General features: G+C 52.3%; 2 protein-coding genes across 2 annotated transcripts in view; one reads left to right on the forward strand and one right to left on the reverse strand.

The window, feature by feature from the left end:
* The window catches only part of ACACA (acetyl-CoA carboxylase alpha), a 100,762-nt gene extending 86,464 nt beyond the window's left edge, over positions 1–14,298 (forward strand). Inside the window, 6 exon segments of the mRNA XM_030231272.2 lie at positions 841–1,018; positions 1,662–1,774; positions 7,962–8,116; positions 9,007–9,177; positions 11,821–11,957; positions 12,172–14,298. Of these exon segments, the coding sequence (XP_030087132.2) occupies positions 841–1,018; positions 1,662–1,774; positions 7,962–8,116; positions 9,007–9,177; positions 11,821–11,957; positions 12,172–12,298 (881 nt within the window). The 3' untranslated portion in view covers positions 12,299–14,298.
* Positions 14,299–16,454: 2,156 nt separating this feature from the next.
* AATF (apoptosis antagonizing transcription factor) overlaps positions 16,455–23,764 on the reverse strand; it is a 36,140-nt gene continuing 28,830 nt past the window's right edge. The window contains exon 12 of the mRNA XM_050981899.1: positions 16,455–17,027. Coding sequence (XP_050837856.1) covers positions 16,964–17,027 — 64 coding nt within the window. The 3' untranslated portion in view covers positions 16,455–16,963. The remainder of the gene's footprint in view (positions 17,028–23,764) is intronic.

The following is a 23,764-nucleotide window of genomic DNA, read 5'->3' on the forward strand; positions in this document are numbered from 1 at the left end:
GTCCCTCTCCACACACATTTTTATGGAGATCTGGAAAAGCTCTGCTGCCCTTAGGTGCATTTTATTCTCATTACACGAGTGGTGGGAGAGGTCTGGGGTAGTGAGTCTGAAACTGGGCAGTGCAGAGGTACCCAGGCTGCTTCCCCAAACTGTGGGAATGTTTGTGGGCTGGTAGGGCAGGGAGGGATCAGCCCCAGGGCACCTGGTGTGGAGCAGTGATGAGCAGTGACTCCAGGCTGGGTGTCCCTGTCCCAACCATCCCTGACCATCTCTGTGTCCATCCCATCCATCCTGACCATCTCTGTGTCCATCCCAGCTATTCCTGACCATCTCTGAGTCAATCTCATCCATCCTGACCATCTCCGTGTCCTGTCCATCCATCCTGACCATCTCTGTGTCCATCCCATCCATCCTGACCATCTCTGTGTCCATCCCATCCATCCTGACCATCTCTGTGTCCATCCCATCCATCCTGACCATCTCTGTGTCCATCCCATCCATCCTGACCCTCTCTGTGTCCTGTCCATCCATCCTGACCACCTCTGTGTCCATCCCATCCATCCTGACCATCTCTGTGTCCATCCCATCCATCCTGACCATCTCTGTGTCCTGTCCATTCATCCTGACCCTCTCTGTGTCCCCCCCAGCCATGCTGACCATCTCTGTGTCCATTCCTGACCATCTCTGTGTCCATCCCATCCACCCTCACCATCTCTGTGTCCATCCCATCCATCGTGACCCTCTCTGTGTCCCCCCCAGCCATGCTGACCATCTCTGTGTCCGTTCCTGACCCTCTCTGTGTCCTGTCCATCCATGCTGACCATCTCTGTGTCCCCCCAGACATGTATGACCAGGTGCTGAAGTTTGGAGCCTACATCGTGGACGGCCTGCGCGAGTACCGGCAGCCCGTGCTCATCTACATCCCGCCGCAGGGCGAGCTGCGCGGCGGCTCCTGGGTGGTCATCGACCCCACCATCAACCCCAGGCACATGGAGATGTATGCTGACAGGGACAGCAGGTACACACCCTCTGCCTGGGACTGGTGCTTTCCATGGGCTTGGACATGTGGGACCTCGTCTGCGCTTTTGGCTTGGAGAAACTGGAGCTAAAAATTCCTCCAGTCTCCCGCATGGGGGAGGAATTGGAAATCTGACTCCCATGTTTTTATTATTTTATGGTATTATATTATGTTAAAGAATGCCTGACTTACTTAGGCATTCTTTAACATAACTTTAGCATTAGTATAACTAATGTTATACTAAACTGTACAGACATTACAGATATTTACAGAAGGCTTACCAAGATACCACTGAAAAACCTGGGGCTCTCACCAGAGTCCTGACACATCTGGACTGAGATTGGTCGTTAAGTAAAAACAATTAACGTGTTGGATAAACAATCTCTAAACTGCATTCCAAAGCAGCAAAAACACAGGAGAAGCAAATGAGATAATTATTGTTTTCATTTTTCTCTGAGGCTTTTCAGCTTCCCAGGAGAAGAGATCCTGGCGAAGGGATTTCTCAGAAAATACGGCAGTAACAAAAAATTCTCCCTTGGTCCTGTCTCCCTCCCCACGCTTTCCAGCAGGTGTTGAACCATTCAGTTTGTGTCTGATGACACCAGGTCAGGTGCTGGAGGTGCCTTTCTGTTTTGTCCTGCAGAGGAGGGATCCTGGAGCCCGAGGGCACGGTGGAGATCCGGTTCCGCAGGAAGGACCTGGTGAAGACCATGCGCAGGGTGGACCCCGTGTACATCCGCCTGGCCGAGCGCCTGGGTACGTGGCACAGCCCGCTGGGCACCCTCAGGGGGCACTTCAGCAGCCCTTTCATTTTTATTTACTGCTGTCTGACCTGGGAAGGAAAGCAGATGAGACCACGGCGTGTGTGTACGTGTGAGATGACGCTCACGCATGCTCGGCATACCCAGGGTGTGGAATATTGTGGGGTTTTGAGCTGATTTCTCTTTTTTATTACATTTTATTGACTGGGTCTCACAACAGACCCTCACTGCAGATGCCTGGGTCTAATTTCCAGCTCAGCAATTGCTCAGCTGACAAAAGGTTTGTGGGCCAAGCCTTCAGCAGGCGTCGTTTCACGTCACGAAGGGTTTGGTCAGAGACATTTTGGGCTGGACTGTCACTGGGTGTCTGGGGTAGTTTACAGTAATGACATCGGTGTGCTCTTCAGCTCCAAGGGAATGAGGAATGTTGTCCATGTCTCTGTGAGCAGGGGGGCTGTGCAGAGCTCAGTGCTGGGCTGTGTTATTACCACTCCGAGTGATCCCCGTGCCTGCTGTACACTCAACATCCCAAAATACAGAGTGTTCAGCAAAATGCACTTAATATCAGATATGTCCTCTCTTGGGGGAATAGGCTTTTTAAATGGTCCTTTACTGGCTCTTACTATAAGAGTATAATCTTACAGAGCCTCCTTTTACCTCCAAAATTGACTACATTTCAGTGGAGGGAGAAGAGTGCCATGTGGGTATGGCTTGAATTTATAAAGCCTTTTGGGATCCTTCAGGAGGAAAAATGTTCTGCAAATGACTGATAAATCCTGGCTATTGCTGCAGTTACATTTTATTATTTGGTGCTTTTTTTTAATTTATGGCAGGGCAACAATTTATATACAAAACAACCCTCCTGATATGCCTCGGGAAGAGAATCAGAAGGAGTGAAGGGTGAGGGGTGCCCTGGGATGGTGGAAGGTATCCCTGCCCCTGGCAGGGAGTGGAATATAGTGATCTTTAAAGTCCTTTTCAACTCAAACCATTCTGTTATTCCATGAGTTGAATCCCAGGTTTAAAGTCTGCAGCTGCAGCAAGGAGGTTATTTTCAGAAAACCTCACTTTTGGCCTCTGTCAGGCTTGACAGTGTCCCTTTAGGAGCAAAGGGACAGGGACCACCCCAAATCATGGGGACCCTGCTCAGAGTCCCAGAAAAGCCTCTCTGGAGGTGTCCAGTGGAGTTCCTTGGGCAGGCAGGACCCTCATCCCCCTCTCCCACGGGTGTGTCAGACAGGGAGCAGGGATCTCCAGGAAGGAGAAATCAAGGTGAGCTTAGGGAAGGGAGTGTGCTGAGCACTCAGCTGGGCCCTGCAGGTGAATGGGCCTGCAGGGCAGCCCTGGTGCTGCTGGCAGTGCTCACCTTCACCTGCCCACACCCCTGGCAGTGCCAGCAGCACAGCAAGCCCTGCTCCAGCAGAGCCCGAGGCTTGAGGATGGATCCATCCCCTGGAGAATGCTGTGGACAAAGGCTGGAGTGTGGCAGTCCTGCAGGGAGGGGGAGCAGAGCATCACCTGCACTCACCTCTGTGGCTGCAGGACACCTGCAGGCCACCCCTGAGTCCTATGGGACGCTGAAAAAACCCACCAGGGCAAAGATGGGGTAGAGTTTCTGCCAACAGCCTCACAAACCCAGCTCCATGTGAGGAGCCAGGAGCCTGCTCGGGGTTTTTTCCCCCCTCTTCCTCTACAGGGTAATTACTCCCAGCAAACTCCATACACTTTAATTAAAATGACTGCAACACAAGAGCAAGTCACTTACAACTGTACATGGGGAGAGCTCTAAAAGCTTCAGTCACTGATAAGCATCTCCCCGAGATGGATCGTAATTGCTGCCAGCGCCGCTGATCATCGCTGTTGTTTTGCCACTAATTCCATACCAGAGCAGGGAAGCCAGGATTGCAGGACACACTGAATTGCATAATTTTTCCCCCCACTTTTTTTTTTTTCCTTTTTTATTTTATTTTTTTGCCGGTTTTCTTTCTGGCCAATTTAAAATTTGTCAAAGTCGGTCTTCTTCTGGATCACTGCCCTTTGATATTTCGCGCACTCCATTTGCCACAAACAAGCCGCAGGGCCGCAGTTCATGCTGACTCCAGCAGAAGCAGAGAAAGCTCCATTTATCTTACACTGCCTGCTGAATTCTTACTCATTAGCTGGGGGTTCACTGCCTCTCTTTAACCCCTGAGTGGCTGTCATCCCTCCCCGGAGCTCTGGGGAGCAGCACCAGGGAGCTGCTCTCCCACGAGCCCACGCCGGGGCTGGACGTGGCAGTTGGGGACTGGGGGAGCAGGGGAGGCTGGCAGAGATTGAATCATTTGACATAAATCTGTTCATTATCAATTGTGCAGCGCCACTGCTGAAATGTTGATTAGCCCCGTGGTTTATTAAAGTGTCACTCAGAGTTGGGCTGCTCCAGCAAGGGGCAGGGGGAGAGGGGGTGACCCTTCCCCTGCCCCAGAGCACAATCCCACGTGGGGAGGGACATTGCCACAGGTGTGCAGGGACAGCAGGGATCACCCAGAAGTGTGGGAACGGGGCAGCCTGCAAGCCTTGGGCCACAGTTTAAAATACCGAGACTCAATTTTATTTATTTCTTACGATTAGACTAAAACATGTGTTGAAAATAAGCCTGGTCGTACAGACTCAGTGCCTCGTGTCAGAGGGGCAGGGAAATGGGAGGAATGTGGGTGAGAGGAATGGCAGCATGGCTCCAGTTACAGCAATTGCATTTCCATGTTTCTTGTGGGAAAAAGGCAGCACCCAGTCATCACTGACGCACGTTGTGATGGGGGAATGTCCTCCTTGCTGGTCCTGTGAGGTGTTCCTGTGTGCTGAATGCACCTCTGGTTCTATTTATTTCACTCATTTAATTTCCTAGGGCAGTCAGTCTGTGCTGCTGGGGCTTGGTTCACACCTTACTTGGCTGAGGAGCATCCAAAATTGCCTTTCAATTCCCAAATAACGAGTGAACACTCAAGTATTCACCACTCAGCTCCACTTCAGCACAGCAGTTCCTCTCTGGAAATAAACATTTTGGGATGCAGGACCAGAACTGAGCAGTTTTTCAGGAAAACCTGGGAGGAGCACTGCTCCTGTGATTCCCCCTCTCGTGGGCTGTTGGATGAACACAGGCTGTAGCTTTGTTTTGTGGGTGATGCTGCTTTCAGCAGCTGCTTCCCTGTGCGGGTGCTGCTGCATTTAAATTGGTGTTAATTCACAACCACAGGGCTCCCAGAGCAAGTCCTGCTTTCTCTCAGCTCCTCTGTGCCTCTTGGCACTGGGATATCCTCCCAGAGGGGCTGGGGGTTGGAATTTTTGGGGATTATGTCCCTGCCACACTTCAGCTGCTGGGAAATGAGAGCTCAGGAGCAAAGAGAGGGAAGGGCCAGGGTGGGAATCACAGGGGTTCTGCACAAGGATATTTGCAGCCTGTGCCACGAGCTGGTGTGACCTTCACTGGCTGTTCATGCTGCACCTTTCTGACATAAATCCTGCTGAATATTTAGTGAAGCAATTACAGCCTGTCTCATTTAAAGAAACAAGAGACAATCCAAAAATGCCTGTCTCTCCAGGGACGTGAGTGGCTCCCTGTGACCTTCCCTCTCCCCTCTGGAGCAGCTCCCTCCAGCTGGCCTGGGGGAGTTGCCTGGGCAGCCTGGACACCTTTGGCATTTTTGCTGCCTTTGCTGAATTTCCTGGAGTCCCAGGATGGCTGGGATTAGAAGGGAACCATCAGGGACACCTCCCACTGTCCCAGGGTGCTCCAAGCCCTGTCCAGCCTGGCCTTGGGCACTGCCAGGGATCCAGGAGCAGCCCCAGCTGCTCTGGGCACCTATGCCAGGGCCTGCCCACCCTGCCAGGAGAGAATAAATTCATGTCTGGCAACTGTTTTGCTCAAGGCAGAAGCAGAGGAGGGGAGGTTCAGGTGTGGAGGTGAGGTGAGACCCAAAGCTGCTGCTTTCCCAGGGCATCTTTCCTACTTGGCTGAGGCAGTTTTGAAAAAAGAAGAGAGGGAAGCTTGTGGAACCAGGAGGTGCTGGGGGTGGAACCAGGTGGGTGGAAGCTTGTGGAACCAGGGGGTGCTCCCTGCTCTGGGGGTGTTGGCAGCAGAGCTGAGATGGTTCCCAGCCCCTTCCCCTCCTGGCACTCTCCAGAGCCATGGGGACAGGGAGGCTGCAGAGGAAGCTGCAGTCCAAGGGAAAGGTGGCATTTTCTGGCCCTGCAGGAGCCTGCCCTGTGCTCCTGCCAGGGTAGGAAGGTCACTCCTGGTCCTGGTGCTGCCCCAGCTGCGTGCCAGCTCTCTCCTCCTCATGGAATGGGGTCTGGGAGTGCTGCTCCTTTTGTTTCCCTATTGATTAGCAGCCAATCCATACCTAGAGGTCTATAATGCTCCTATGATTTAAACTTTAACAGTTTCATTAACTGTCAAGTACCTCTAGAGCAAAGGAATCCCATATTTTAACTCCCCTCTCCTTGCCAGGATAAGATTTGTGGAAGGAGGCTTCTTTTTTTCCTTTTATTTTATTTTTTTTTAACTTGAGAAATAAATAAATAAAGCCCAGGCTTTCTGAAAAACCCCGAGGCCTCGAGATCTGAGTAGGAAAGAAAGAAAACCATTCCAAGATATTTAATTGTACAGGGGGCTTACGGGATTGATCGAGAGCTTAGCTTTTTACAATGGTGCAGTGAATAAGAAATGCTCCTGACAAACGATCGATGATGGGATAATCACTCTTTATCCCCCCTCCTCATTGTTACCTTCTTTCTTCCAGGAGAACAGGGTTCAGAAGTCAAAAATCTTTATAGACGCTGCTTTTAAATTAAGCAGAAAATAGACATTGACATATTTGTTAATCTCACCTAAATCATTACTGGGCCTGCCTGGGTGGACTCGGTGAATTCACCACCAGGGCTGCCCTGGCTGCTCGTGTTCCCCTGGAACCAGGGAGCTGGGAGTGCAGCAGGGAGAAATAGAGATCATCTTTTATTCTGAAGGTTATAAGGGGAGCTTCTCTTAATTAAAACCTTCTTACAGCATCTGAAGGGTTAGGTAACATTTATATTGGTAGGCTCAGGAAAAACATTCCTTCCCTGGGAAGGATCTTTGTCTGGAGGGGCTGTGCCATGGAAAGATAGACACATGGGGTGTGTGAGCAGGCACTGGGGTGCTCAGGCCACTGGGGAGCTCCTCCCTTTGGCCCAGCAGCCTTGGATTATCGTGCCTGTGGGAATGAGGTGTGGGAGGAGCAGCAGGAGCCCCCAGGATGCTGTCTCAGCTCCCAGCTGTGGTTTAGAGGCTTCCTGAGCACAGGTTAATATCTGATCTTCGTGCTCAGGAGCCTGTGCTGGAATCTGCTTGCATGATCTGGTCTGATCACCCTCTGTGAGCCTGTTTGGGCCCAGGGCAGTGAATTCCAGCCTTGGATTCTGCACTGGGTGAAGTTGGTCCCTCCTGGGGTTTCTGTAAAGCTTCTGCCCAGTGGTTTAAGCTGGGTTTGTTGGCTTGGGGCTGCTCTGGCTTCCTGCTGTGATTGCAGAGCTCCTGGAGTGGGCTAAAGGAGGACTTGCAGTGCTGAAGGTGCCATGGTCTGTGTTTCCTGCTAAATGAACACTGCATTGGGACATTATTCTCTTTTAGAAGTTGGTCCTGTAAATGTCACTTAATTGATGGCTTAGATCGTTGGCATTTAAATGGAGCAGAGTTTCCATGGTGAAAACACCCTCAGAGCCCTTGCCTGAGTCTCTGTGGCACAAAATCTGGGCTGGAGCAGAGATTTGCTGGGCACTGCTGGGAGCTGGTGCTCTGGGGCTTGTCCTTTGGTTTTCCCAAGCTCTGGAGCTGCTCCCCTGAGCTTCCCCAGGGTCTGAGCTGTGTGTGATTTCAGGAATCCCTGGAGTCTGAGCTGTGTGTGGTTTTGGGTACCCTGAGCACCCCCAGGCTCTGATGTGTGTGTGGTTTTGGGTACCCTGAGCACCCCCAGGCTCTGATGTGTGTGTGGTTTTGGGTACCCTGAGCACCCCCAGGCTCTGATGTGTGTGTGGTTTTGGGTACCCTGAGCACCCCCAGGCTCTGATGGTGTGTGGTTTTGGGTACCCTGAGCACCCCCAGGCTCTGATGTGTGTGTGGTTTTGGGTACCCTGAGCACCCCCAGGCTCTGATGTGTGTGTGGTTGCAGGCACCCCCGAGCTGAGCCCGGCTGACAGGAAGGAGCTGGAGGCCAAGCTGAAGGAGAGGGAGGAGTTCCTGGCACCCATGTACCAGCAGGTGGCCATGCAGTTCGCTGACCTGCACGACACCCCGGGCAGGATGCAGGAGAAAGGGGCCATAACCGTGAGTGTCCCACAGCTCCCCTGGGGACAGGGCTGGGGCAGAGCCCCCATCACCCTGTGCAGCTCCTGGTGTCCCACAGCTCCTCTGGGGACAGGGCAGGGGCAGAGCCCCCATCACCCTGTGCAGCTCCTGGTGTCCCACAGCTCCCCTGGGGACAGGGCTGGGGCAGAGCCCCCATCACCCTGTGCAGCTCCTGGTGTCCCACAGCTCCCCTGGGGACAGGGCAGGGACAGAGCCCCATCACCCTGTGCAGCTCCTGGTGTCCCACAGCTCCCCTGGGGACAGGGCAGGGGCAGAGCCCCCATCACCCTGTGCAGCTCCTGGTGTCCCACAGCTCCCTGGGGACAGGGCTGGGGCAGAGCCCCCATCACCCTGTGCAGCTCCTGGTGTCCCACAGCTCCCTGGGGACAGGGCTGGGGCAGAGCCCCCATCACCCTGTGCAGCTCCTGGTGTCCCACAGCTCCCCTGGGGACAGGGCAGGGACAGACCCCCATCACCCTGTGCAGCTCCTGGTGTCCCACAGCTCCCTGGGGACAGGGCAGGGGCAGAGCCCCCATCACCCTGTGCAGCTCCTGGTGTCCCACAGCTCCCTGGGGACAGGGCAGGGACAGAGCCCCCATCACCCTGTGCAGCTCCTGGTGTCCCACAGCTCCCCTGGGGACAGGGCAGGGACAGACCCCCATCACCCTGTGCAGCTCCTGGTGTCCCACAGCTCCCTGGGGACAGGGCAGGGGCAGAGCCCCCCTCACCCTGTGCAGCTCCTGGGTGGGATCCCGGGGGATCTTCCTCCCCTGCCAGGGGACAGGGGCAGTGCCAGCCCGGGTGTCCCCGTGGGGATGAGGTGTGTCTGCTCCTGCTGTCCCTCACTCCTGTCCCTGTGCCTCGGGCAGGACATCCTGGACTGGAAAACCTCCAGGACCTTTTTCTACTGGCGGCTGCGGCGGCTGCTGCTGGAGGAGGCCGTGAAGAGCAAGATCCACGAGGCCAACCCCGAGCTGACAGACGGGCAGATCCAGGCCATGCTGCGCCGCTGGTTCGTCGAGGTGGAGGGCACAGTCAAGGTCAGTGTGGGCTGCTGACAGCCACCCACCCTGCCAGGCCTGGGGCATTCTATTATTTTATTTTATTTTATTTTATTTTATTTTATTTTATTTTATTTTATTTTATTTTATTTTATTTTATTTTATTTTATTTTATTTTATTTTATTTTTTATTTTATTTTATTTTATTTTATTTTATTTTATTTTATTTTTTATTTTTTTTATTTTTTATTTCATTTTTATTTTATTTTATTTTTTAATTTTTATTTTTTATTTCGTTTCATTTTTATTTTATTTTATTGTATTTTATTCTTCTATTTTATTTTATTCTCTTCTATTTTATTCTATTCTATTTTATTTATTCTATTCTCTTCTATTTTATTCTATTCTATTTTATTTTATTCTATTCTCTTCTATTTTATTCTATTCTATTTTATTCTATTCTCTTCTATTTTCTTCTATTCGATTCTATTTTATTTTATTCTCTTCTATTTTATTCTATTCTCTTCTATTCTTCTATTTTTTCTATATTAGTCTATTTTATTCTATTCTATTTTTTCTATAGTATTCTATTTTATATTCATATTTTTTCTACTTTATTATATTCTGTTTTATTTAATCTAATTTTATTTATATTGCTTAATTTTATGTATTTATTTAATTCTCCTTTGTTACTATATTACTTTATTTATTTTATTTATTTTATTTATTTATTTGTTTAATTTTATTTTACTTTGTGTTACTTTATTTTACTTTGTGACTTTATTTGTTTACTTTATTTATTTTATTTTGCTATATTTATTGTATTTATTTTACTTTCTTTTTAAAAATTCTATTTTATTTCAGTGTTTTATTTTTTAATTTTTTTTTTTTTTGTTCTGTTTTTGAAGTCCCCAACACCCAGGGGTTCCAGGGAAGGGGGGAATGTTCTCTGGAGGGCAGCAGCCTTTCCAAGGTAGAGCCTGAGCTCTCCAAAAGCAGGCAGCTCGTTAGCTAATACATTACACCAATCAAGGAGAGTTATCTTAAGCCACAATTAATCTGCTCCCTGGCATATGTTGATAGGGAAGCATCATGCTGTTTCTTAATTAAAAGCAAACGGATTAAAAATGATTAATAAGAGTATTAAATATTCTCCTAAACGAAAAGCTTTGGGATTCTTGGGTAAATGGAGCTTTGCACAGGTCTGGGGCCGTGCTGCAGCTCCTGGGCTGGGCTTTCCCCCCTTGCCTTTGTATGCAGGGGCTGTCTGCTGCCTGCCAGGGGCACAGGCAGGGAGCACAACCCGGAGTTTCAAATCATAATCGGGAGAAAAACAATGAAATAAGCAAAATCTTGAAGTGACATCACCGGGCTGAGACAATCAGAGACATCGTGTGAAAGGAAAGAAAATAATCCTGGGGTTTCTGAAGTGTGTCAGGGCCTGGCATGGGCTCTGCAACCAAAATCCCTCCCTGGCAGGGTGGGCAGGGCTGGACCCCTGGCAGTGCCAAGGCCAGGCTGGACAGGGCTGGGAGCAGCTGGGACAGTGGCAGGTGTCCCCTCTGCACAACTCCTGACAGGAGGGGACAGCCAGGGAACAGGGACAGCAGGAGAGGGAACACCCTTAGGCTGGGCCAGGGGACATCCAGGCTGGATAGTGGGGAAATTGCTCCTTGGGAAGGGAAATTCCTCCTTGGGAAGGGAAATTGCTCCTTGGGAAGGGCTGCCCAGCTCTGGCACAGCTGCCCAGGGCAGTGCTGAGTGCCCACCCCGGAGGGATTTGAAAGCTGTGTGGTGGTGGCACTCGGGGACATGGCCAGTGGTGGCCTTGGCAGTGTGGGGAATGGTTGGGCTCGGTGACCCCAGAGGGTTTTCCAGCCCCAGGGACTCTGTGACTCCCTGGTTCTGTGTCCCAGAGGTCTGGCTCAGGAGGTGCCACCACGGTGTCACCACCCCCAGCTCATTGTCATTCTGCCTCTGACTTGGTTAGTGATAACAGAGAAGGATAGTGCACCTTTAAATGAGGAGCTTTGTGTTTAATTACCCAAATAAAATGACATAAATATGAATGAGTGCTAATGGCAGGACTTGCTTTTCCGGAAACCATTAACAAAACGATTCTTAAATGATTTGTAAAGAAAATGAGAGGAGAGGAGAGAAGGCTGTTAGGGGCTCACACTCTCCTGAGTTATTACACAGCCAACTATCTAGCAAATATCAGGTGAAATGATCTTGTGAAAGGCAGGAAGGGGGCTGTGCCTGAGGGCCCAGACACCCCAACCTGCTCGGGCTGGTCAGGGGTCCCAGCAGTGCTGGGGCCACCAGCATGGGCAGCCTGGAGCTGATGGGGACTCACAGGTCCCCTGATGATTTGGCACTGGGACAGTCCCTGGAGCAGCTGCATCTCAGGTCAGCTGTGTTCCACCAGGATTTGGGGAGCTGATAACCAGGGAGACTGGGGTTTGTCTGGGACAAACTGACCAAGCATCTTCTTAGTGCCCTTCCATCAGGTTTATGGCAGGATGCAAAAGAAATGGATAATCTGTGAAACGTGCTGGTTGTTAGGTGTGTTTGTGGGGGTGCCCAGCCAGATGTGTCACCCACAGCTGCCAGGGCAGAGCTGTGGGTGAGTCTGGGGAGTGGGCAGGGCTGGGTCCAGGCTGAGCTGTGGCATTTTGGCAGGCCTACCTGTGGGACAGCAACAAGGACCTGGTGGAGTGGCTGGAGAAGCAGCTGACGGAGGAGGAGGGCGTTCGCTCGGTGGTGGAGGAGAACATCAAATACATCTCCAAGGATTATGTGCTCAAGCAGATCAGGAGGTGAGCAGGGAGGGGACCTGGGTGGCATCAGGGCTGGCTCCAGAGCTCCTGCCCTTGCTGAGATTCCTCAGCCCAGCAGTGTCCTGAGGAAGCTCTCAGCTGCTCCCGGCCCACGCAGGGCTGTGCCCACTCACAGTCCCACACTCCAGCCCCCTGGAATCCCTGCTGGGAGCTGTGGAGCTGCCTCACTCTCTCCCCTCTGTGCTCTTGGCAGCCTGGTCCAGGCCAATCCCGAGGTTGCCATGGATTCCATCGTGCACATGACCCAGCACATCACCCCCACGCAGCGAGCCGAGGTCGTGCGGATCCTCTCCACAATGGACTCTCCTTCTTCCACGTAAGAGCCTGACTGCTCCTGGCCCCTGCCCGGAGAGGGAACTGCCCTTTGTCTGCTCGGCCCCGCCCGGGGAGGCTCCGCAGCGCTGCTGCAGGGACAGTTTTATTGTTTCCAATCAGGCTGGCCAGAGGAAGAGTGTCCTTTGGCCAGGGACACGAGGAAAATGTAGAAACACGAGCGCCAGCGGAACGGAGTCCCCGGATCCTCCTGTACCTTATTTATTGATCAGAGCGGGGCTGGGCGCTCCCAACCGCGAGGCCTTGGCGTGGCAGGGCCTGCAGGGACACCCCTGTCCCTCCTGGGACACCCCTGTCCTTCCAGGGACACCCTGCCCCTGCAGGGACCCCCTGCCCTGCCCTCCCCTCCCCTCCTCCCCGCCGGCAGCGGCAGCTCCGTGCTGACAAGTGCCAATGTCCCCCTGTCCCCTCCCCGCGGCCCCTGGCTCTGTCACTGGTGATTTATTTGTGTGTCACCCTCTGTCAGTGGTGATTTGATTTGTGTGTCCCACGTCTGTCTCGTCTCCTAGGTAGAGGAAAACCAGCCTTTAGCTGCTGTGGCCGGGGCTGTCCCCGTGCCCCCAGGAGGCTCCCGGGCTCCCCAGGGCTGTGAAGGTTTTTGGGGGGCAGGATTTTGGGGGGCTGAACCTGTGGCTTTGCCTTTGTGCCCAATTCCTTTAGAGCAGGCTGTGAATTTTGCGAAAGGCCCTTCTGGGAGGAGGCACAAGAGACCAAAGTGCAGCTGCTGATGTTTTCAGGGGAGTGCTCATCCCTCCCCGTGGGCAGCAGGAGGCAGGTCCAGGCAGCTGAGGTGAGGCAGGAGAAAGGACAGAGCCAGATCCCCCAGCGGGGCTGGAACTGCAGAAGGAAATCTCACTCAGAAGGTCTGAGGAGAGCTTTTCTCCATCATCCTACTCTGCCCCAGAGCTGCCTGGGCGTGGCTGGGGAGGGGCCACTCTTACCTGGGAATGTGAAAAAATGTTGGGTTTGGTATCTCATGGCTAGGGTCAGGAAGAATTGGGTGGCAGGTGAGTGCAGGAAAGGGTGGCAGCTGCCCAGGTCCCCCCAGGCTAGGCCAGACCCCCAACTTCTTTCTACGTGTTTTTTATGTAACAAAAGCTCGGAGAAGCTGCAGTGCTGGAGGGAAGCACAGCCCACCCCTCACACACAGCTCCTGTAGGGGGCTGGGGCTGGGCTCTCCCGGGCTCACCAGTGATGGTCCTGGAGGAATTTCAGACTTTACAGCCCCTCCTTTAGTCCAGCAGCAGGAAGGGCTGTAGGTCAGAACGGTACATCAGAAGGGCTGTTGGATATCAGAGAGAATGAATCAATGATGCTGCCAGTGCCTCTCACCTCTCCCTGTTTCCTCCCAAGTGCAATGCAGCCCTTCTGCCTGTGCTGCCAGTGACTGGAGGTGCCAGCCCGGGGTCGCTGCTCCCTGCCCGTGGCCAGCAGAGCTCGGCCACCTGCAGGACTTGCTTTTTCTTAATAGTTAAGAACCCTAATTTGATTTAAGAGATTTTTTTTTTTTCCACGAGAGCCCCCTGAACAAGCCCCAAAGATGCTTTTGCTTAGGCCAGGGTGGGCTGCAGCAGGACACACAGACAGAGAATGTGTCAGCCAGGCAGGACCGGCACTTGTGGGGCTCCTCCCGTGTCACCAGAGTCCCTCTTCCAGGACACCTGCAGGTGCAGTGGGAGGTGTCCCTGTGCCCACCCTGCCACTGCTCGAGCAGAGCAGCCCCATTTCAGTGTCACAGCACCGGCTCAGGCCTCGCTCCACTGGGGTAAAGCAGCTCCAAGAAATCTGTGGGGTGACATCGGGGTCTGGCAGTGGCCCTGGGGGCTCTGGGCCTGCAGGGCCCTGTGGCAGCAGCCCCTGTGATGTCCCCAGGTGTGTGTGGGGGGGGGTCAGTGGGTGGGGGGACCCCCTGGGCACGAACGGTTCTCGCTGGTGCTGAAGTTATTTCACTTACCTCAATTTCTTTTAATAAAAAGAATGAATTACAGCTCTGCTGCTGCCAGTGCAATCTGTCACCCCTGGCCTGGGGGAGCTGAGCTTTGCTCCAGGCCAGGACTGAGAGGGTTCTGTGGGACCCTCCAGGTCAGCTGTGCCCTGCCCTGAGGTCCCAGCTCATCCCACAGCTCTGCCCCATCCCCTCTGTCCCCAGGTGTCCCCAAGCCTGATGGTGGCCATTCCCCTCCTCCATTGTCATCTTCACCATCACAGTCAATGGGACAAGCAGGGAACAAACCCCAGCCCCCAGTGACTGCTGCAGAGGTGGCAGAACTTTGGGACCCTCTTGCAGGGCTGTTTTGTGGGCAGGGATGGCAGGATCTGGACTGGATGATCTTGGAGACCTTTTCCAGCCTCATTCCCTGCCCTGCTCAGTAGGAAAGGCCCAGCAGGACTCTGGCTAAAGGATATCCCTGGGAGCTGATCCACAAACACCCTTTGGAGGTGTCCCCGTGAAAGGTGGGATTGAAATGTGCCCACATGAGCCACCACAACTCCAGCAGTTGATTTTTTTTTTTTTGCATTTCTCAAGCCAGAATCATGATAGTTAAAATTTGGGGGGTGGTGAGGGGACAGACCCTTCTGAACTCCAGCATCACATTTAAAACTCTTTAGCCTAAAATATCTCCACATTAAAATGCCAAGAAAAGACATACCAAAGCTGTAAGCTCTCCAAAGCCCAAGATCAAAGTGCCATCATCTTTTAATGTAAACCTTTTGTTGCATCAACAGTCTTAAGAGGGATGAGAGACATCAAAATAAAAACTGAGACAAACTGGGGCTTTGTAGCTGTTTTTTGTTTTAGTCTCTTCTCTCAATTTGGGCCATGAAATAGGTCAGCTCCATTACTGATCAGCCTTCCCACAAATATTTAAAACAAATTGAATTGCACACCCAATACCCATCACAATTACGCCAGGCACAATAACTAAATTAGCAATTCAACAAAATAATTGGAAATGCGATTCTCTCCATCCCAGAGCCTCCCCCGGGGCCTGGGCCGATCTATGGGGGGAAAACTCTGCTTTACTAATTCTGCAGCTAATTAGAGACACACTTGTAAATGAAGTTGTTTGTCTGAAAGTTGAAATTCTTGGCTGTGCCGGGGTTGGGGGAGAGGATTAACACAACCCTCTGTCCCTCCCTCTGCACACCCCCGTCCCCAAAACACCTCCCAGTGTTCTGCCAAGGTGTAATGCCCATTTGTGGAGGTACTAATTAGCAGCTGGATCATGAATTAATAAAGAATTAATATTCTGTTGGGGGGGGGGGGAAGATCTCACTTGCTGTTAATTGGCAGCACTAGGAAAACTTGGTGGAAATCAGCCTGGTTCTTTCTGTGTGCCCAGGAAGGCTCGGGGAGCTGTGACACCATCACCAGGGACAGCCTGGGGACACTGGGGAGGCACTGTGCCCTCTGTTCCTGCTGTCCCACCATGCCAGGGCCCCTTTTCCTGCCCTCCAGGCAGTGTGTGAATCCCTTTTCCTGCACACCAGGCACTGTGTGAGCCCCTTTTCCTGCCCTTTTCCTGCCCTCCAGGCAATGTGTGAATCCCTTTTCCTGCCTCTGCAGCAAGGTCAGCGCTGCAGCGGGGCCGCACCCCGGGCCCACCTGTCCCCCTGTCCCCCCCGCCTGTCCCCGTGTCCCCCCACCTGTCCCCCTGTCCCCCCCGCCTGTCCCCCTGTCCCCCCTGCCTGTCCCCGTGTCCTCCCCACCTGTCCCCGTGTCCCCCCCACCTGTCCCCGTGCCGCCCCCGCCTGTCCCCGTGTCCCCCCCGCCTGTCCCCGTGTCTCCCCCGCCTGTCCCCGTGTCCCCGGCCCGGGGTGGAGGCCGGGATGGGCTGGAGGTGGCTGCTGGAACGCTGATAAGTGAATTCCAAAGCGGGCTCTTATCTCCCCCAACAACAGCGAGAAGTTATCACATGGAAAGTGCTTGGTGTCACCCTTTAACGTCACAGCCGGGAAGGGGAGGGACAAAGCTCCTTCAGGGAGGATTTCAGGGACAGAGCAGAGGCTGGAGAGAGCTGGCTCTGCTCCTGGGCTGTCCTGGATGGCTCCAGCCCCTGCTCAGAGCCCTTGGCACACAGCCTGACTCCTGTGCCTTGGCTTCTGACCCATGGAGCAAATCACCAGCTCTGCACACAGAACTGCAAGGCAGGAGAGTTTAAAGAGAATAACAGTTAGGTGTCACAGGGTGAAAAAGAAGAATTTGGGGGTGTTTAGAATGGGGGCTCAGGGTCCCAAGATGGAGGAATTTGGGTGTATTTTGTCCTTTTTCCTTCTTTATCCTAGCCTCCATCTCTGGGTGATGCTGGCACTTTTGGGTTGGTTTAAGGTAGGAACACACTGTCTAACACAGGTGATAGGTATTGGGAAATTATTGTAAATAAAGTCTTTTGGTATAAAACACCCCACCACCTCAGAGGGCAGCCAGTGTGCCTCTGGCTGACCTGCTGCACAGACCTCAGGATGTTCCAGGTAACAGAAAATGAACAACCTTGAAAACCACAACAGAAGAATTCTGACTCCTCCTTCCACTGCCAGGCTGGGAAAAGAGACTTCCTAACACATCTCAGGGTTGTTCTGATCACAGAGATTCTGAGGCTGGGCAGCCTGAGGGAGCAGCTGAGGAGAACACAGGAGCTCCATCCCAGCCCCTAATTCTGCTCTGCTCCTTCTCCCTTCGAGACTTTTCCGAACAGTGACCGGTACAGCTCCGTCCTGGGGAAAAAAAGGGAGAGGGAAAAGTCACTTTGCAAGGTCAACATGGAAGCAAAAAGCTGCCACAAACCCTCCACTCCTTCAACAGCAAAGGCCTGGTGTAATTAAAAATGCATTTGAGAATCTTTGTTAATAAACAGAGGCAGAGGGGGGGACTGGTGTGAGCCCAGTCCCAGGCAGGGCAGAAATATGGAAATATTCCATCTGCCTGGCTATTGGATCTCCAGAGAATGAGGGTTTCTCTAAGTTTGCCCTTTACAGACAGGCTCTTCAAGTAAGAAAACAAGATTGAATATTTTAATAGGATGTTGGGGCCGTGAGGAGGATTCAATCACAGCCAACGTGGGGATGTAATTTGGTTTTCATACATTTTCTTGGACAGTACTTGAAAAACAATGAAAATGACCCAGCAACAAGATTCCAATTAATATCCCATGTGCAGCAATTCTGATAACAGGAGCAAATTTCCCTTAAAAAAAAATTAAAGAAGAAAAGTGGGCTGGTGTTGTTTATCTTTAATTTTAGAAGCAGAGAACGTGAGCTGGGAGAAAGGAGGGGTTCTCATAAAGCAGGAATTTCTGGGCAGGGGGGAAGAGCTGGATTTTCTCTTTCTGCAGCTCCTAAAACCTCTTGGCTGCACACATGGAGGGCAGTGCTGGGCACACAGGGGGATTTTCCCTTCCCAGCACTGCAGTGTTTGGGTTTGGGGCTGGCTCTGCTTGGTTCCCTGTCAGCTCCAAAGGAGGAATTCCATGTTCAGCAGGGATGGCAGAGAAACCTCCCCAGGGGGAAGTGCAGGAATGAACTCTCAGGGCCAGCAGGGCAGGATGGACAGACAGGGAACAGCCTCATGGACAGACAGGGAACAGCCTCAAACCTTCCCCAAAACCCCCCCCAAGGGAATCTGGGGAAATCCCTGTCCCCTCTCCAGCTCTCTGGGCCCTGCTCCCTCCCTCATCCAGCCCTTTCCCATCCCCAGGAATGAGAGGGAGCTCAAAACCAACGTGAACATTCTGGGGAGCCCCAGGGAGTGACTCAAAGAGAGCAGAGCTGCTGTGTCTGCCTCAGGAGCAGCCAAAGCCCCAAAGTGCTGCTCTGCAGCCTCTCCCACTGGGGCAGAGCCAGGAGGAGAATTCCTGGGGTTTTTGTCCTCGTTTTGAGGGTGTGATGCTCTCCTGTGGGTGCAGGAGCTCAGGGGTGGATGCAGAGCTGGCTCCAGTCCCACAGATTTTAAATAAACAGAATTTCTCCAGCAGGCAGGGCCTGGGGAGATCTCAGGGAAGAGTTTGTCTCTGCTGGCAGAGCAATGTTTGCTGGCACTGACAGGCTGTGACAGGGAAGTTTTGGGGTCAGGGGGTTCCCTCACCCTCCCAGGAATGGGAAAAGGGATGGAGCAGAACCCCAGTGGATCCTTCTGGACAATGACACAGGGACAGACACCCTGGCACAGTGACAAGGGAAGGAGAGCAATCAGGTAACCCCCAAACAGGGCACACATTTCCCCCTAAAAATAAATATCAAACAAACACCCCAACCCTTTCTTCCCCCCTCTCTCACCACCTTTCTTCCCCAGCCTCTGCCCCCAGCAGGATTTAACCATGCAGAGAGTAAAACTCATCAATCCTCCAGGTTTAACCTTGTCTGTGCTCCAATTCACCAGGGTGAGTGCAGATTTTAATACTTTCAGCCCCCTTAAGGCTATGCTTAATGAACTTGGATTTTGGTTAAAAAAATATCAAATTTCTCTCCCCAACCCACAGATCTGGAGCAGCCAGAGCCAGCTGGGCAGGGGAAAGGTGCCTGGAGCACAGGAGGGGGGCAGCCTGGGCTGAGGGGTCACCTGGGCAGGTCAATAACTCAGCCCCACCCAGCACAGCCACACAGGGCTCTCCCCTGAATTAAAATTTAACTCTCCCTTTATTGCAGCCCACAAAAGCAAGTAATGAGCACTAACATTTTTATTTCTTTTAAACTGTCATTTAGGCTGTAGAGGGGATAATTACCTATTTCCACTGCAGTAAGGTTTTATCACCCTTAGTGAGGCATTTTCTAATTTAATATTTTTACTGGATTACCATAAAACCTGTTTCTGGAGAAAATGATCAGGAGCCCCAGAGCCATGTGCCATGTGTGTGTGAGTACCTTGCTTTAATTATTTATGCATCCCTTCCAGAGGCAGGGATGGCCCCTGCCCACCTGGGCACTGCTGCTTCCAGGTCAGCAACAGCCCCAAAAATCTGCAATAACAGCAGCTCCAGGCAGCCCAGGTGCTGGGAGTGGCTCTGCCCCTCCAAGCCCCAGGTGGAGCTACCACAGACATTTCATGGCACAACAGGGAGAGAGGAGTGCCCTGGATGGATGTGGATGTGGACATTTCAGAAATCCCCACGAAGCAACAAAATATAAATCAAAATAAAAAACTCTCAGAGGATCCCCAGGAAATCTCCTGTGCCCCCTGCAGCAGCAGCAGCAGCAGCAAACAAGGGGACACCAAACAGGAGCTGCACATGGCAGGGGAGCAGCCAGTGCTGGGCTGTCCTGCACTTACAGCCATGTTATTAAAAATATAAATATCAATGCCTTTAAAAATATAAATGCAGAAACAGAATTATATTTATAAATATATTTATATTTTATAATTTATATGTTTCTATAAATATAATTACATTTCTATGTTATATTATAATTTATATGTTTCTATAAATGTAAGTATATTTCTATTTTATAATTAATATGTTTCTATAAATATAAGTATGTTTATATTTTATAATTTATGTGTATATAAAAATATATTTATATTTTATAAAATATTTATATTCATAAAATATAAATATATAGTTCTGTAAACCAGCAGAAGAACAATATTAAGGGGGAAAATTCAGTTTCTCGGGGGTGGTTTTTTTATTAAAAGAGCAATAGTGCTCTAGTCACTGCTGGGCTCCTCAGTAAAAACACCCTCCAACCAATTTCTCTGTTCCCAAGTACCTTTTACTTCTCCTCTTCTTCTACCCAAGGAAAAAAAAAAAAGAAGATAATTTAGAATATGCCACAAGCAGTACTGAAATGAGTACATCCCCCATTCCTCCAGTGGGAACTGTGAATTCTTAACTCACAAAAACTGGAGAAGGAGCTGGAACAGGAACACCTGTGGAAAACACAACTCCTGATGGCAGCTGAAGCTGGCTGAGGGTTTCCTTGGAAAACTGCCTGTCTGTCTGCCTGTCTGTCTGTCTGTCTGCCTGCCTGTCTGTCTGTCTGTCTGTGCCAGGCTGCTCAGAGCAGGGGCTGCCAACACCAAACCTGGGGTTCAATCCAGGGACCCCTCAGGATCCCTGGGCTGAAATTCAGATTGGAGTGCCCAGCAAGCACAGCAGGCACCAGGAGACAAAACCATTTACATGTCCCAGTAAAAATGAGTGTTTCTCTCAAGAAATGAGATGGAAGGGACAGGAATTCCAGGAGAGCTTGGTGTGCCCAGTGCCCAGTGGGTTTTACCCACCCAAAGCCCAGAACTGCTGCTCCCCCCAGGAGGGCAGAACAGGCTGGAACCGTTCATTGCCAGCTCCAAGGCTGAGCCAGCCCCTAAAGGAGCCCAGAGGGCTCTGCTGGGCACTCCCACAGCTCCCAGCACACATTCCCTGCTCCAGCACTCCCTGGGCAGCTCCCTGAGGGCTCCTGCAGTCCCTCCAGGCAGGGACTGGGCCCTTTGTGCCCTGCAGATGCTTTTGGCCTTCAGTGACAGGAGGTGACAAGTGACCCCTGAGAGCAGCCCCAGGCTCCAGAAACATTTCAGAGCTGGTTCTGGCCCCAAGCAAAGGCACAGTGCACATCTGGGGGGGCTGGAGGTGGGGATGGGCTGGGCAGGGGGGACAGCAGAGCTGGAGCTCAGGGCACCCCCCCAGCCCTGGTTCTTCCCTCTCTCCCTGAATTCCAACACCCCTCCTGCCCACTCACCTCCTGCCCAGCCCTGGGCCCAGGACACACTCAAGGGGCACAGGGAGAGCCTCTCCCATCCTGATGTTGGTGCCAGTCCCATTCCCACAGGACAGCACAAAGCACAGGAGATGCAGAGACCCAGCACACCCAGGCACCTCCACAGCTGCCATTTCCCCAGGAAATCCTTGCCAGGCTGGCTGGGATGGGTGTGTGAGCAGGGCAGGCTCTGGATGTGCCCTGTGCAGAGGGAACTGTGCTTGGTGCTCCTCACATTCCCAGGATGATTTCCCCCCTCACAGCCTGCCTGTTTTAGAACAGATTTGATGCAGGAGAAGACAAATTGGCTCACAAAGGAAGAACGACAAATCATCTCACAGCCTTTCACAGGTTATTTTTTTCCCCCCTTTAAGAGGGAAATTTCCATACCAGAGGCTCCTGTCTGTCTGCCAGGATGTCAAACACCAGCTGTGGGGACACGAGGAGAGCAGCCCAGAGCCACCAGCTGGGTCACACCAGCCTGGCAGCTGAGCAGCCCCTGCAGCAGCACCAGCCCTTCCAAAAGCCCTGGGGGAAGGCCCTGGGTGCCACCCTGCACCCCAGGGCTCACCAAGCCACAGGCTGGGGCAGCTTGAATAAAATCAGGCACAGAGAGAAGAAATTTCAAGGCCAGGTTGGACACTGGGGTTTGGAGCAGCCTGGGGCAGTGGGAGGTGTCCCTGCCCTGGCAGGGGTGGCACTGGATGGGCTGGAAGCTCTGTGCCAACCAAACCAGTCTGGGATTCTGGCATTCCATGACTGCAGAATCAGGATGCCCCCAGCAGGTTTAGTCTCCTGGGATAAGGTTTCTCCTTTGGCTCCAGCCTGCCCTCCATGCCCTGCTCCTCCCCTGTTCCCAAGCAGGATCCTCTCTGAGCAGACCTGGAGGCACTGTCCCCACCCCAGCAGGGTCACTGGGGTCTGGGCCATGCAGCCCTGAGCTGCTGCCTCAGCTCTCCCTGCAGGAATTCTGTGCTGCTGAAGCCCCTGGATTGACAGTCACAGAGCCCAAATTCCTCCATTAATCTGCTCTCATGGTGTTTTAATACCCCAAGTACAAAGTGAGCCAAGTTAAAGGCTGGTATCTTACCAACCTTTTTTTTTTTAATTTTTTTTTTTTTTATTAAACTCCAATGTCATATAAGCAAATTAATCTTTTAATACCAGGATTTCCTGCTACGTACCCCCCTCTGCTTGCAGCAAGGCTCTCTGTGACAAAGCAACCACACCAAAGGGAGAATGCTGATTGGGAAAATGCACCAGGGCCTGCCTGGATCCAGGGAAAGGCTCTAATCCAAAGCTCCCTGGCAGCTGGATAATCTGGCTGTGAACTCAGCCTCCCTGCAGGAGCAGCACTGCCTGCAGGCTCCTGTGCCAGGCTGGCTCCTGGAGGCAGGGGGGGCACGTCCTGCCCTTGGAGTGGGACTGAAGGAAGGGATTCCCACCTCCCACGGTGGGGACACTGCCTGGCCTGGCCCAGTCCCAGCAGAGCCACAAGGATGCAAATTCCTCCTGCCAGAGGAGATCACTGCTGAGGCACAGCCCAGCCTGCACCACTGGGATCCACTCCCCAGCTGGAAGTGCAGGGTGTCCCTGTGCCCTGCCTGCCCCTCCTGCAGGGGCTCCCTGGGGCTGCTGCAGAGCCCTGGGGGCACGGGTAATGATGATGTATGGGTGCCCTCCCCCCCGGGGGCTCTGGGGAGGGGTCACACATGTGACACTGCCAGCCTGGCTATCAACAGCAAATTACAAACCATGTCAATCCCAGCTAATGCAGAGCTGTAATCCTCTTTAACAGGAGATCAAATCAGTGCCATGAGTTATGTTCGTTCTGTAATCTGATAAGAAATAGAGTGAGCCTCTAATAAAAGAGTAATGAGAGCCCTTAATGATGCTGTTAAAAGGTAGTGCCAGTTAAAACACTGCTGTTGTTCCAGCTGATTAGATCACTGTTGCATATTTGCACAATCTCCTTTTACCTGTCACAATGCCCTGAGTTGTCTGGGGAGATAAAGGTGTTTGGACCAAACATCTGTGTCCTTAGAGGATGTGTCCTCAAGTCACTGTGCTCCAGAGGTGACACGAGGATGTTCCTCAGACTCTGCAGGAATCTGACACCAGCCCTGGCTTTAGTGCTCAGTCCCTGCTCCCCTTACACAGGGACAGAGCTGAGGGTCTGTGTCTCACAGCTGACAGACAGACAGGATAAAGATGGACACACAGACCCCAGCACTGGGAACACCCCGGGGACACTCCTGAGCCTCAGCCTGCCCCAAACAACCACATGGAGCTGGCACAGGAGCCCTGCTGGGCCCGTGGCTCACCTCCCAAAGAGGAGCCTTTCAGGGCAATGCTGCACAGAAAGTCTGGCTTCAACCCCAGCCCCAAAACCTGTGACATCTTCAGGAACTCCCTGAGGCTCCTGGCCCAGGATCTCTGACCCAAAGGCCAGTGGGACAGGGGCTGTCACCTCTCTGTGCCCCATTTCCCAAAGCACAGCCTGCCCTGCTCCCAGCTCTGCTGCACAAGGGGCCACCCATTTCACAGCCAGCTCTGGCACTGGGAGACCTCTCCCAGCACAGCCAGTGCCCTGTCCAGCAGAGGGGTGCTAATTTAGGGGCCATGCATTTGAAGTGCCTGACCAGAACCAAATAAAGCTGGCTCAGAGCACAGCCACACCTCTGTGGAGGGTACAGGGGCATTTCCAACCCTGTAACTCACACCTGCCAACAATAAAATCACCTGCTTCTGCCTCAGAGGGAAGC

This window comes from Serinus canaria, chromosome 19, assembly GCF_022539315.1.
Source record: "Serinus canaria isolate serCan28SL12 chromosome 19, serCan2020, whole genome shotgun sequence".
NCBI lineage: Eukaryota > Metazoa > Chordata > Aves > Passeriformes > Fringillidae > Serinus > Serinus canaria.